Consider the following 14,595-nt stretch of genomic DNA (forward strand, 5'->3'; position numbering starts at 1 on the left):
TGTGTTAAGATAGTTAACGATAAAGACTCATAGCTGATCTGCAAACAAAGTGCTGCTCTTGACACAAGGTATGTTATTTCCAGGAGGGTTTGATACCGTGCAGAGCCCCTCCACACCCATCAAAGATCTCGACGAGAGAACCTGTAGGAGTTCTGGGTCAAAGTCCCGAGGAAGAGGCCGGAAAAACAACCCCTCCCCGCCCCCCGACAGTGACCTGGAGGTGCGCTGACTCACCCTTAGAGATGGAATAGGATGTGTGATTTTGTTGAATGATATACTCTATACCTTACAGTTCCGTAAAGTTTCAAGCTTAAAAATAAAAGAAGTGTCATGAATTGAGTGGACCTGCCTTTGGTAGGTGTTTCACAGCTCTGAGATGGGAGGTTTCATCCATTGTAATGGCAAAATTAAAACCAATGACCACTTAAAGATGAGATTGCTTTACAAATTCTAGGCCTGAGATAGCTGCATCTTTTGATCCAAATTAGTACAAACAGTAATTTTAAAAATAAAGCCATTGCTCATGGGATAATTTTCTGAGAAACACTCTATTTGGTAGAACTAAGGTAATGAAAGATGTTTATATGGGTCAATAAATTTAAAAAGGTAAAATTAATCTGTGTGGGAAACAAAAGTTGTCTTCTGAAGATAGGAAAAATTCCAATCACTTGATAGCTATGTTAAAATTTTTATATCTGTAAAAACGTCCATGTATCATTTTTCCAGTTGAGGGCTCTATTTTGATATATCCATGCTAAGCAGATTGATTGTTATTATAAAACAGCAGGAGAAACCATTCTTAACCATACTATATTACTTCTTACACAACTGCATACGTCAATTAAGCAAAAAATTAAATTTCCTGATTTGGTCATCGTGCCTCTTCATGAGAGATCATTTCCTTTACCTGAACAATTGCAGCAGATTCAAATGCCTTCACGACCCCAGCAGGTGGTATAAATGAGGGCACTGGGCTGGGAGCCAGCAGACTGGGGAGCTGGGAGCACTGGCCCATCGAAAGGGGCCTGCCCGTCACTGCGTGTGGAATGTCAGCCAGCAGGGCCACAACCTCCAGGTTCTCTGCTGCGGTCAGAACCCTGAAGGTTGTGTGAAATCTCCTAATCCTGAAATGTTGATTGATAATTTGAAATCTTTCAAAACGCTATGCAGACCAGACACCCCATCTGATGGCCTAATCTGACCCAAGGGTCCAAGGGTCCATGCTTTAAAATTTCTATTTAGATATTACTCATTGATTCTTTTAGATATTTTTAAATTAAATTTTAATTTTTTGCATGAATTGCAAAGTTTCGTGAATCCAGGAAACATAGAACTTGAAAATAGAGTTCCAAGCACACTTCCAACATAAAGTCCAAGTGTGTCTTTTTGGATATTAACTGCAAGTAAACATTCCAGTGAATTCGTGCAGATTAAGACATCTGATTTTTAAGCTTATTGTTACTTGTATCACTCTTGTTCCTCAGCTTTTACAGGTGTTAGATCTGGCAAATTTGGAAAAAATTAATGGAGTAGCATAGTTTTTTTTATAAAATGGTATCAAGATTATATCCAACAACAAAGTGAGAAGTTTTCTGCTTGTAGAGAGGGTTCTGTGTCCTTCGAGCTCAGTAACGCTTTGTTTTGTATCTTTTTCTTCAGCGCGTGTTTGTCTGGGACTTAGATGAAACCATCATTGTTTTTCACTCACTGCTCACAGGGTCCTATGCCCAGAAATATGGCAAGGTAAGGACCCAAGAAATTTTATCCCAAGACACCTGGTGAGAATTTTATTTTGTTCAAAAATCAAGAGCTGTTTAAAAACATATGTGAGTGTTTTTATCACAATCTGTCAAAACTGCTCTTAATTCCTTATTTCCAGTGGCACATTGCTCTTTAATGTGAACTGGCAAATTTTACGAAACTAATTAGACATTGGATTTTAGTTTCTTCATAATGACTGTGAGTTTTGTACATCAAAACCAACCTTATACTCTGACATACTTATTTTAGAAAATTTTTTCTGTAAATTGAAATGGACGTTAAACATAAAATCATGTATTATCCTCTAAAAGGGGAACTGTAAGAAATTGTTTGAATCAATTTGTTGCACCAAATGTTGCTGTCAAATGCCATTTGAAATAAGGAAGTAATCTTTAGTCTGAGAGATCCTTTGGAGTTGTGAATAAAAGTATTTTTGGTAACTTTGAGGAAGCATGTGAACAGCGACTGGAGATAACACCTCCCCACAGACAAATCCACAAACAGAAGTCTCAGTACTTCTCTTCCTTTCTCTCTTGCTGGTGTTGTTTTCCTGGTTAGCCAGCTGCTTGCAGCAGTGCTGTTACAGCTGTTCGAGTGCTGTTTCAGACTGGTGTCACTGCCACAGGCTTTTCAGCTGGAGACACTGTTACTGAGGCCATTACTGTTTGCGTCCATAACTCTACAGGACTCATAATCTAGCCAGTCAATTCAGAACCTGTTGGCCTGACTTTAGTTACTGTATCTAACTTTGGTTCCTTTACATATCACGCTTACAGAAGTGTCTCCCTCTGTCTTGATAGTGTCACATTATTTAATAGGGTCTTATGTCAGTTCAACATGCAGTTTTTAGCAACTTTGTTAAGCTTTGTCTTCTAGACTACTAAGGATTAATCGCACTCAAGTCCTTCCTCCTAAATTGCAGCCTTGGTGAATCTGCATTGCATTTGGTTATTAGTATAGGTAATGAATATTGCTAAACAAATGTGAAAGGGAACAGTTTTTTAATGACCTTTTAGGAGGAGGATAGCCCCTTTATCACATCATCATCACCTAAAACAGTGGTCTGCAAGGCAGGATGTATATATAAGTGGCAGATATACACGAGATGCTTCACTGAAATAAGGAAAGAAAATATTCGTACATGCACACACTTGTATCTTACAATTTCTATTGTCTGTTTCATAGTGCACGTACTTTATAAATACATGCATATGATTATAATTTAAAGAATATGTACATAATTTATAAGTAAATTACCTACACATATATTTGGAATGTACACCCAAAATTCTATTGCTGATAGAGTATACAGTCTAAAAAGTTTCCAGGCAATAATCTAAAGCATTTCTGCTGGAATAATTTTGGCTTGTGAGGAATGCACAGTAAATCCTGTTGAACTGATTGCAATATTTTTGTGCAGCTAAGTTTCATATTAGGTAAATGTTTAAAATAAACAATCTAACTTGAGTACATGAATCCAAATAAATTTCTCTTCAAAATAGTCACCATTAGAGGCTATACGTAACTATCGGTGTTGCTTCCATTGCGCCAAATCAGTGGGAGTACTCATCTTTTAGAATTACCTTTAGATTTTTAAAATATTTCCTGACTTCAAACCTTCATCCTCTTGTGGTAATTTTGATCTTTAGAAATGGTAAGATCATTTGAACCCAAGGTTATGAATAAGGAACATGGTAAAAATGTCATTATATATATTTATATATATATATATATTTTTTTTTTCTTTTCTTTTTTTTGTCAAAAGTGCCATAGGGTTGCTCCCATCCCAGAACTGAGAATGGACTTCCACTGGGATTAGAAGGGGTGCCAATAAGGAGGCAAGGAGGGGTGGTGAACCATAAAAAAAAATTGAGTAATGAAGCTGCTTTTCCTGAGTGACTCATGAACTGGCTCTAAGAGTTTATACAAAGTTCTCACACTTCCCTCAGCAGTGGTGCATCGCTGAAATAAACCTGTCCCCTCCCCAATGGCCACCTGGACATGCAGCTCTCATTTCGACAAACAACTTCCATTATTTTAAAGTGTTGTCAAAAAGTTTTGTGCAGACACAAAACAGAGGCATTCTTTATGCTTACACAAGCTTAAAACAGCAGAGCTTACCGAAGGGGTGGGGCCAAGTGAGGGGAGGAAGGGAACTAACGTTGATTTAATGCCCAGGATGTGCCAAATATTAGGGGGCACAACAGTTTTAAGAGGCGGGTTGTTCTCCCCAGTCTGTAGACGAGGAAGCATACTGGGAGAGGGAATAAAACGTGGCAGCACAGCCCGTCAGTGGCGGCCCACTGCCCGTGTCAATTTGACCCCAAAGCCCGTGTCATGTCTGCTATAGCACTTGCACGGCATAGGCAATTAATCTACATGAATTCAACATATAAGTGACATTTCCTAAAAAGCTTAAGGACAGTTAGTAAGGTACTGTGTGGGCAGTTGTGTGAGTTCTCTTTTAAGTTGGAATTATTCTAATTGTCTTCTCTCAGACGACTGGGATGTTTTCGTTTCACACCAATAGGGGTGGGAGGGAAGGACAAGAGCCTTTGAGTCAGTCGACCGACCGACCCAACTTTGAAAAGCCAGTGCTGACACTTACAGCTTCCTGACCTCGGGCAAGTTACTGAATCCCTCAGTCTCAATTTCTGTAAAATGGGAATACTACTATCCATAGTGAATGAGAGTTAAGGAAATAACACATTTAAAGGGGTTAGAGAACTCTTGGTGTGAGTTAACACTCAAAAAAATTACAGCTGTTATTAGTCACTTTCATAAATGTTATCCCATATAATTCTCATAATTACTCTGCTGTAACTTCTTGCAACCCAGGTTCTGTGCATGAGGAAGCCAGGGTTATGAGGGTTTAGGTAACCTGACCGAGGTCACAAAAGGATCAGTGCTGGTACATACATTGGAAGCCAGGTTAGTCTCATAACAAGTCCTTTTTGTTTATACCAGTCTGTGCTACTGGAAGGAGGTCTATCGGAATTGACTGTGTTGAATAAGGTTTTACTGAGGGCTTACTCACTTTTACTCAAATTTCTTAATTTAAGAAAATTAAAGTGGACAGGTTTTTAGTTCATCTTTTTTCTCATCAAATTGAAAATACCATCATTGAATTCCATGAAAAGCAACTTAGATTACCTTATTTATTGAATTGTTATTTACACTTTTCTAAAAGTAATTTGATCATTAACATTTTTCTTAATGTCAGTAAGGAGATTGGCATTGCCTTTTAGCGAGTAAGATGTTAATATCTTGGCCTGTTAAGAAGCAGCTCAGTAGGGAATGCTGTATGAGGCCCACCTTGTGAAGCTGAGGATCCCATGCAGCTCAGGGGTCGTTCAGAGAGCCCAGAGAGGGCATTGGGTAGCTTCAACTCACCACAAACTGTAAATGCAAGTGGTGAACTAGAGCTCTGCAGACAGACTGTGTTCCTCTGACAAATCTTTACTTAACACAGGCGGACGTGCTTCCTGCTCTCAAGGAGCTTACAAGCAAACAGTCATTTCAGATAGTGATAACTACTGGGAAGACAGTCAAACTAGGGCATATGGAGAGCGACGGGGGGTGTGACTGTGGAGTGATGTTGACACTGAGACCTGAATTACAAGAAGGCTGGCTGTGTGGATTAGGGGAGGGGGAGGGAAGGAACGAGCTTCCAGGCAGAGGACACAGAGAAGCCCTGAGGCAGGAACAGTCTTCCAGTGTTCCAGGAATATAAAGAAGTCTAGTGTGGCTGGAAGGTTGTAAAAGAGGGAGAGAATAATACAGGGTGAGAACAGAGAAGTAGGTGGGGGGCTGGATTGGGGAGGGTATCTAAGGCAAGGCAGCTAGAGTTTATTCTAGGTGCAGTGGAAGCTGTTGGAGGGCTTTAGGCTGCGTTGGGACGTGATGGTTTATAATTGGCTGCTATGTGGAGAATGGGTTCTGGTGGAACAAGAGAGCTCACAGTAGACCATTTAGGAGGCTGCTGTGCAGGAAGTAAGAAGTGGTGGTGGCTTAGACTGGAACAGTCCTTCTAGAACTTTAGCGTGAGTCTCAATACCCTTTGGGGCCTCTTAAACACAGATGGCTGGGTCCCACCCCTGAGTTTCTGATTCTACAAGTCTGGGGCTGGGCTGGGGATTTTGCCTTTGGAATAAATTCCCAGATAAACCTTATGGACCATGCTTTGAGAACCACCAGATTCAAGCTTTTCTCAAATTTTTTTTCTTGGGAAAACTAGTTCTGGGACATGTTAATTGATAGCCTTCTTGGAAAGGCCCACGATTGAATAAAATTGGGTAATACTGGCATTTTATGGCCATTCAGCACATATTATCATATTAAAGTTCGCAAGAGATTTTATAGTTAAGGATCCTCTGTCACCGTGTTTCATTCCTCAGTGCCCAAGTGTCTTCAGTAATGACCTTGAGGACTGACTGAAATGAGGTCATTCTGGTGATTAGTTGACGATTCAGAAGGACTTTGCACTGCTAATAGGAAAAATGGCCAGAGCCAATATTTCTAGGGGGAAAAAAAAAAACCTTTATATTACTTAAAGGTTGTCTAAGCTTGAAATTGTTAATGTCTTCGGTCCTTTTCGTTTCTTGATCAGTGTTGTTTCCACAACGTGCGTTTTTAGAGCATAATATTTTTTTATAACATAGTGATTTTTCAATTCTTTTAGCCAGCGGATCCTTTCTGCGCATAGTGTCACACTGAACATCTTTATATAAAGCATATGAGGGCAGAGCTGCTCTGGGCAGAGCGTAAACATTGGGGGACTGGAGGTATCCCATGGCCCTCAGGTAGACACTCACCTCCCCCGCTGCTCTCAGTCACCCCAAAGGGCTTCCTGAGTCCTGGGGGTTGCTCAGAACGCAGTCTGCAGGCGGTAATCCAGCTGAAGGAGCACTGAGCTACAATTTAGAGGGAGGTCATGGGCCTGACTGTGCCTCTGAGCCTGTTTCCTCGTCTGAAAGTGGTTATAATCCATTTCCTTCCAGAGTTACTGGATGGATTAAATGAGATCATGCAAATATAGAAAAGTAGCACCTGGCTCTGAAAACGATCATCCACGTCCCAGGCCAGACAGACTTCGGTAAAAATACACGTTATTTCCCCTCAATGAGAAAGGACTAAAGGCTTTCAGGCACACAGAAGGTCAGTGTCTGCAGGAAGTCGTACCTCAGTGGCCTGAAATATAGTGAGCTGGGAGCTGGAAATATAAATGTCAGAGATGTAAATCAGGTCCTGACAGGACCACACGTGCCTACCTACCTACCTGCCTACCTACTTGTCTCTCTTTCTCCCCACCCCCCAGAAAGTAATAATAATACTGAGTACCATTTTGGAGCTCCGGGTGTGTGCCTGGCGATTTGCTGAGTGTCCTGTTCAATGCATTATCGCCTTTGCTTTCACCACGGCCCTATGTGATTGCCACCTTGTCGCATAGCTTGGAAGTGGCATAGCCAACCAGAACCCACATCCCTTGACATGCTGTTACTCTCTACACTTATTTGGTCTCATCTTTTTTCCCCATCACCTATAAAAATAAAATACATGGAACATAATAATTTAGGAATGCCATTGTACTCATAAATTGCCCTGTATAATGAACTTTTGTGTTTTAATTTTTAAAAATTGGAAAATCCTACTTCTATTTATAAATAAGTAATATTGTGAATTTTCCAAGGGTCTTCCTAGTATATTATCACTTTTTGACTCTGTTCAGTTGTTAACACAACATGCTCTCTTTCCAGGCAGAACGATTCCTGGATACGTACCGTGATGGCAAATGAGGGATGTCGATATTTGGGTTCTGCTGTGTTTGAGTCGGTATTTGAGCCTGTGAAGCTAATGATGGGCTTTGCAGCTGAGCACCAGTTGGCACGTACAGTTTTCAGCACTGCAAAACTCTAAAATAGGAGTTTGTAAATTTGGCAGGACACAGACCAGGAATCATCCGTCATTTGTTTTAGAGTTTGTGAAGATTATTCCTATTCCCTGATTAATTGTATATATTATTTTACCTGATAGGTTGCAGTAATTCCTCTTTTTTGGAAGGAGGGGTGAAGGAAAGTAGATGGATTGTGCCTTAGGGATTTGCTTTATTTTGGAGCATTAATGTGTCATGTGTTATGAAGCTGTAATTCTCTAAAGTTATTCCACAGTGAAGATGCAAAGGAAATAGTCCAAGGCAGGGAAAAGACTGAAGGGAAAGTGAACAGTTGTCGTGTATGGTGAGACTGAAATTCAAGCTCCCAAAACTACTCTCTCACTGGAGATAACAGCTTATATAAGAGCAGTGCTGGGGACATGCTGTGTTCATCAGGATGAATCAGTTAGTTACTTTCATAGTAAGCAATCAACATACACTTACCTGGAAAGACTTCTGAACAGCACCAGCTAGATCTTAAATTTGAAGACAGTCGTGAAGATAAGTACTGCCTTATGTGCCACTAAGGAAAAGCAACATGAGTTAAGAGAAAGTGATTAGAATTAATCAAGTGTTGGAACCATGGATTGGAGGCCACCCTTATGGCAGCGTTAACACCATGCAGGTTACCTGCCTTCTGGGCACAATGGTAGAGCATTCTGGCTTTGGAGGGAGAACAGACTTGAGTTCAAATTCTTGCTCCACCTTCTGCTATGCATGTGACTTTGGGTGGTGTAGTCTTTGTGAGCCTCAGTTACCTTCTATATAAAATGGGGAGGATAATAAAATTAATAATGTGATTAGGAGGGTTAAATGAGTTAATGCATTCAACTCAGCACATTGCCTACTATAGAGTGAACGTTGCATAAATGTAACCTATTTTCTTTGGTTTTGAGGAAATCTGAATGTTGGGAAACTGAATTTGGGAGAAAGTAGGTGTTTTCTAAAGGAATTTAGATCTATTTGTGACTTGTTTTATCTCATAATGTGAGATGCTCCCTCAATGCTATAGAGAAGTTGAGGGTGACTGGAGACTGGTTGTGGTACATATAAAGGGAATGAACATAGAATGCACAAGTGTGTTTCACAGCTGCTCATGGTGCGTGTGTTTGTGTGCACGTGTGTACATGAATAGTATGTACATAAATACAGTACATAGATATGTAAAGGTAAAGCCAAATCAAAGACAGTGACATTTCTCAAACTCTCTCTTAGGGAGTGTTACCTACTCACTCTGCTCTTGGAACTCTGTCCTACTCTTTTGTTGAGTATGTGTTTATTTTAGAGAAATTGTTTCCTTCTATTGGATTAAATGGCTCTGGGTGATATCATAAATAGCCAAATTTTTACTATCTTTCATTTAACGTTTACCATGTTCTTGCTGGAAGTGTGTTCAACAAGGGGAAAGATCTCGAAGGGGCGTCACATTTATCAGCTTAAAGATAAGTGGTAGTTTCTTAAAAACACACACTTGTAGAGGAGCCTTCTCTAATTCCTCTGGTCTCAGTCCCAGTTTATGATCTCAGCCTGGGGTCGTTCGGTATCACGTCTTGGGGAGGTGGGGGAGGGAAGATTAGATGACTGCTAACTTCCCTTACCTTTCCTTAAATCATCAGCAGCTCTCCTTTTTCTAAATCAGTGTCTCACCTGTCTTTCCTACAGCATTCCTCTGGCGTACCGCTCACCTTTGTCCCTGAGTCCCTAGGCTGCCTCCTGGGGTGTGTTCATTTGCCATCTCTGCCGTCTCCCTCCTCCCTCAGTCCTCTGCTTTCTAGCTTGTCCTCCATGGTCATTCTCACCAACTCGGCTTTTTCCTTTCCATCCCGTTGCCATGCTATACTTTTGTACAGTATAAAAATAATACTATACTATTCTTTATATTTAAAAGTTCTTATGACATATGATGGGCTAGAAGGGCTAAAAATAGTAAAAATTAAGCAAGCCTCATCAATCGAAAATCTCCACCATAGCAGTAATTCAGATAGCAGCTGTAGCTATGGCACACCACCGCTGCTGTCATTCCCCTTGAAGTACACTTATTCCGTTGTTAGTTTAGTAAATTTGGGTGAGCTTTGGTCATTGGATTCTCTTCCCATTGAAATAGCAGAAGCTGGTAGTGATAGGCAAGTTGTGTGACGTCCCCTTCACGGCTTCTGCTTACTTAGTGTCGACTACTCTTCAACTGCAGATATCTTGCTTACACTGAACACTTGGAGTTTGAACAAATCTTTTTAATCTAGAGCAAAAATTAGCTAGTGTTTCCCTATTCCTGGTTCCCCAGGAGGCCGATGACCACGTGACTCAGAGAGCACGGGGCACTTGGTCCCTGCGGTAGGTCCACAGGTGACCTTTGTGGAGGTGAAGGTGAGGCAGTGCACTCTTACTCACAGCCTTAAGCTCCTTCTAGGGAAGCCTAGTTTCCCAGAATTTATACTGAGCTCCCTGTCCACTCAGTGCTCAGACTGACTCAAGTCCTTTGGAAGCAGCCAGAGGCTGGTCTTCTTTACTGTCCCGGATCTTATGAGAGCACTTAGACCAGTGTGGTCCCATTGTTAGCATGCATCTGAATCACCTGGTGGTCTTGTTAACCCACAGGTTCTGCTTCAGTAGATCTGGGGTAGGGTCTGTGAGTCTGCCTTTCTAACAAGCTCCCAGGTGATTCCCATGCTGTTCCTCTGTGAACCACACTTTGAGTAGCAAGATCTTAATCTGCCGATCCTCAATCTTGTTTGTACATTGGACTCAGGAGAACTTTGAAATCATTGATGCATGGGTCCCACCTCAGAGAATCTGATTTCACCAGTGTGGGGTGTGGCCTGGGCAGCAGGGTTTTTAAAAGCTCCCAAGGAGTTTCTCACTTGTGGTCGAGTTTAAGAGCCCCTACCTTAGACATCACCATCCCAGCCCTGGGTATCACTGTAGACCCACTTTTGGGTAAAGCCTCTTTATCCTTATCCCTCTTGTTCTCTCTCAGACTCACCTTGCAAAAACCCACCTGACTCCCCAGCTGTACCTAACAGCCGCGTGTGACCACAGATCTCAAGTGGGTCCTACCCCTCCTGGGTTGACTATTTCATGCCTTCTCTCCCCTGAGACCCCCTCACAATTCTGCACAAAACTTCTCATCCATCACAAAAAAAAAAAGAGGAAGAAAACTGAAAGGATTATTTCCTCTTCACACCGTAACCATATGCTCTGCCTCCCTTTGCATCTCCACTCCTGTCCTGGCTCCAGACCATCTTACTTATCCCAGGAATCTTCTCCTGAAATGACCTCTCTCTCTCCTGGGGCACTCTGATCACACTTGTTCTGTATACACCAGACTCATTCTTGCCTCTGCACGTGTTCCCTACACCAGTGTGCATGCATGGCCAGTCCCCTCAACGATCACCTCCTGAGAAATGCCTTTTGCGCGCTTTCCTTAAATGAGGCGTCACTACCCATCCCCATAGCCTCTGCATCTGCTGACTCTGATTTTTCCACCACTTGAAATACTATGTATATAGTTACTCGGTTTTTTTGTCCATTTATGTATCACATAGCTCATGCAGTAATAATATCAACCCCACCAGGGCCATAACTTTGCTTATTTGATTCTCTGCTCTCTGCCCAGGATTTGAACATGTCCGACACATAGTAGACAGTCAGTGTGTGCTAAATAAATGAATGTTCCTGAAACCATTCTCTAGTTCCCCTTGAGAATTCTTGAGCCCACTGCCTGTCCATCATAGACAACATCTCAATTGTAAAATTTCCCTTCTGATGCATGACTGAATTTCATTTCACCTCTCGTCGCTGACTCAAGGAGCTCATGTGTTCTAACAAAACATGCACTATTTCCACCCTGGTTCCTGGAGCTAGTTTGTCTTCCTTCTCCTGTAACAAACTTGCACATCTTCTGCCTCTGTGTTTACAAGTCTACAAATGGGCTTCGGGTCCCAAAGGACTAACTGTTCCAAGAGCTTGAGTTCTAAAAAACAGAGTCCCCCATTTCTTTAAAAATGCGTAATTGCTGCCCCTCCTGAGATATTTTTACATTGTGTCCCTGGAGGAGGGATCCAGCTGATGGCCCAGTGCAGGGCAGAGGCCCATCGACAGACAGTCTGGCTCCAGTTTATGCCCTGTGCTAACACGGCTAATAGGCGTCAGTATTTTGATATTGAGAAGCGCCGTACTTGATCCTGACTTGGTTATATGCTGGTCACATCTGGCTTAGGATCACACATTGAAGGGCCAAGAGCGATTCATTTTCTTCATCTTCCTCCCTCTCTCTCTCTAACAAAATGTCTTGGGAGTAGTTTCAGCATTTTAATAGAGCAGCACGCAGACTAAATTGGCAGTTCAGCTTGCCCCGCTTTAAACTCTTCTGTACACACTTTGAACCGACTGGAAATACCGCTGTATGTGTATAATATGTGTCAGAGCTTCCACAAAACCCTATGGGTGCCTTTATTTTCCCACTTGTTCCCTCTATCCAAGTTTTCACTATCACTTCATTTCAGACCCTAAACTCAACACTCACGACAGTTAAACTGAAAAAAGGCAGCCACCCTTGATTCATAAGGTGCCCATGATTCTACAAACATCTAATGAAAATGAGCAAACATCTCTGTATAAAGCTTGGATTCGATCCAGAAGTATGTTTAACTCTCGAATGCCTGATAAAACCAGGGAATTGCAGGCTCTGGCAGCGCATTCTCAGGAGTCTGGCAAGGCAGAGGGTGCCCAGCAGCACAGAGCAGTACAGCTGAGGCTCCCCCAAATTCCTGGTCATGTCTCTCGGATTCTTACATCTGTGGCTCCTTTAGCTGGAAAAATGTGGTACTGTAGTCTGCTTACTTAGAATTAGCTGTCCCAATGACTCAATAAGCTGAAAAAAAAAAAGGTAAAATTAGATATTTGAAAGTACGCCCTCACTAGACATTCTCTTAGAAACAAGATCGCCACCTCTTACAGGCATGGTTTTCCTTGGCTTGGGGCATGGCTGTCCCTAGTCCATCTGTGCCAAGCCTTTGGCATGGCTGACGAAACACCACCCTTTCAACAGGCCTTGCTTTCTGGAAACCTTAGTAAAATACAGCTAGTTCACACTTCGGCAAACCTCAGGCCTAAACTTACCCAGTTAACAAACGCTGTTTTGCCAAAATGCTTCTTAAGTCCTGGCTCAAGTAGAGTGCAAGATGTGGAATCACCATAGCTTGAAAAACCAAGGCACAGCCCCTTCCAGTCCCGCGGGGCTGTGTTCCAGTGGAGTGCTCAGACACAGTTTTCATCATACCGTATGCTGTGCTTGCTTGTTAAGGCATTCTTGTTGGTTTTTCAAAAATTATATTTGTTTGCATGCTTATCAGATGCACAAAATGCATTCTTCATGGATTTTCCTATCACTGTTTGGGTAGCATAGAGAGTTACGTACTTCAGAAGCGTGGAACCGATGAAAGGAACAATCAAAAGAGAAACAGTATGTTTTCTCCCGTCCCCATAAATCTGATCTGTAAATGCAAAGAATGTGAGGCATGAACATGAGAAATTCAATAATTGTATTTAAAACTTAAAAAAGAAAAACTGGCAAACTGTAGGATAAGAACTTAACCAACCTAGTCTTAAGAAGAAAAATCTTTTAAATAAGACATTTCTGAACCCCCATCTGAAACATATATCTTTAGGGCAGTAATCATCAGAAACATAATGGAGCAGTGTGGAGCTCAGTTTTATTGTCTTGCATCACTGAACATTCCCCAAAAGCATAGAGCGTCACTAATGGAATTATATGTTTTCATGCTATAATTACATTTGATTTTTCCTGATATTTCTGTCATGTTTTTGTTCATGGTCCCATGACTAGACAGAATATTTACAAGTTTTCTATGTCGTTGGTCTATTCAATGCACCCCTCCCAAAAAAAGAGAAAGAGAGAGAGACTAGAAATTAGGAATTTTTTAACAGAAAAAATACAAATATATATATTTTTTAAATTTTATTCAACCTTCAGCGATTTTCTTTCAACAATAAAAACATAAACAACAAAAATGATTAAGAGAAAAGAATATTATTCTTGAAGGAAACAGAGCAAGAGATCCCTCTGAATTCTGAAACTCCTTGAGACACAAAATGGGCACTTAACATTTTTGTTCTTATTCTTGAATAAAATGGAATGTATTTAATTCTTGAGTCCGTTGTTCCAAATGATCCTGTCACCGGAAGACAGATGAATCTGGCAGTAGAGTGGGACTGACTGGAGGACACAGGACCAGGATGCCATCAACTGTGTGAACAATGAACATCTGTTTTTGAGGAGAGAGAATCTCTAGCCGTGAAATCCACAGAAATCTCTAAGGCAGAGATGTAAACAATTAGAAAATTATGTTGACAACCAATGCATTATTATTGTCCTGTCTTCATCTTCTCCCACATCAACTCTGAGCCTTGCTCAGCACGTTTCAGTGACCTCTTTCTTTCCTAGCACTCAATTCCCATTCTCCAGGTTTTAATCATCACAGAGTACGAGGCTGACACTCGCTTCAGATACGTTTACACTCCAGAATTTCTCCTTAAAGCTTTATGGAAGGAAGTGTGGGAGGAGAATTGGTTGTGGCGGTGTGCGTGTGGGTGAGGAAGAACTTCTCCTTGCTAAATGGAATACGGTGGGGAGTGGGTATGAATACTGCTTGGCCTGACCTGGGTTGCATATTCTTGTCATAAATTGAAGTAAAGTTGGCATTACATTTCCCCAAGTTTAAATACATCTCTTGAAATGCCATTTATTAGAACATTGAAAACACGAGTTTGGTTCTCTCTCTTCAAATCCCTGCAGTCTGGCTCCTGGCCCAGCCACTCAGCCCAAATCTCCCTCTGAGGTCCTCCAGAGTAACTTCTCAGCCAAAACCAATAGTATCCTTCTA

General features: G+C 41.5%; 1 protein-coding gene across 43 annotated transcripts in view; it reads left to right on the forward strand.

Annotated features, from left to right (window-relative positions):
• The window catches only part of EYA4 (EYA transcriptional coactivator and phosphatase 4), a 296,887-nt gene that overhangs the window by 258,381 nt on the left and 23,911 nt on the right, over nt 1–14,595 (forward strand). For all 43 annotated transcript variants that reach the window (XR_011522142.1, XR_011522141.1, XM_070557212.1 and 40 more), the window contains 2 exons: nt 84–220; nt 1,660–1,743. Coding sequence is in view for 41 of the 43 variants with exons in the window: in XM_070557212.1 (XP_070413313.1) it covers nt 84–220; nt 1,660–1,743 (221 nt within the window). In the remaining 2 variants the exon portion in view is untranslated. The remainder of the gene's footprint in view (nt 1–83; nt 221–1,659; nt 1,744–14,595) is intronic.

This window comes from Equus przewalskii, chromosome 9, assembly GCF_037783145.1.
Source record: "Equus przewalskii isolate Varuska chromosome 9, EquPr2, whole genome shotgun sequence".
In the NCBI taxonomy this organism is placed as follows: Eukaryota; Metazoa; Chordata; class Mammalia; order Perissodactyla; family Equidae; genus Equus; species Equus przewalskii.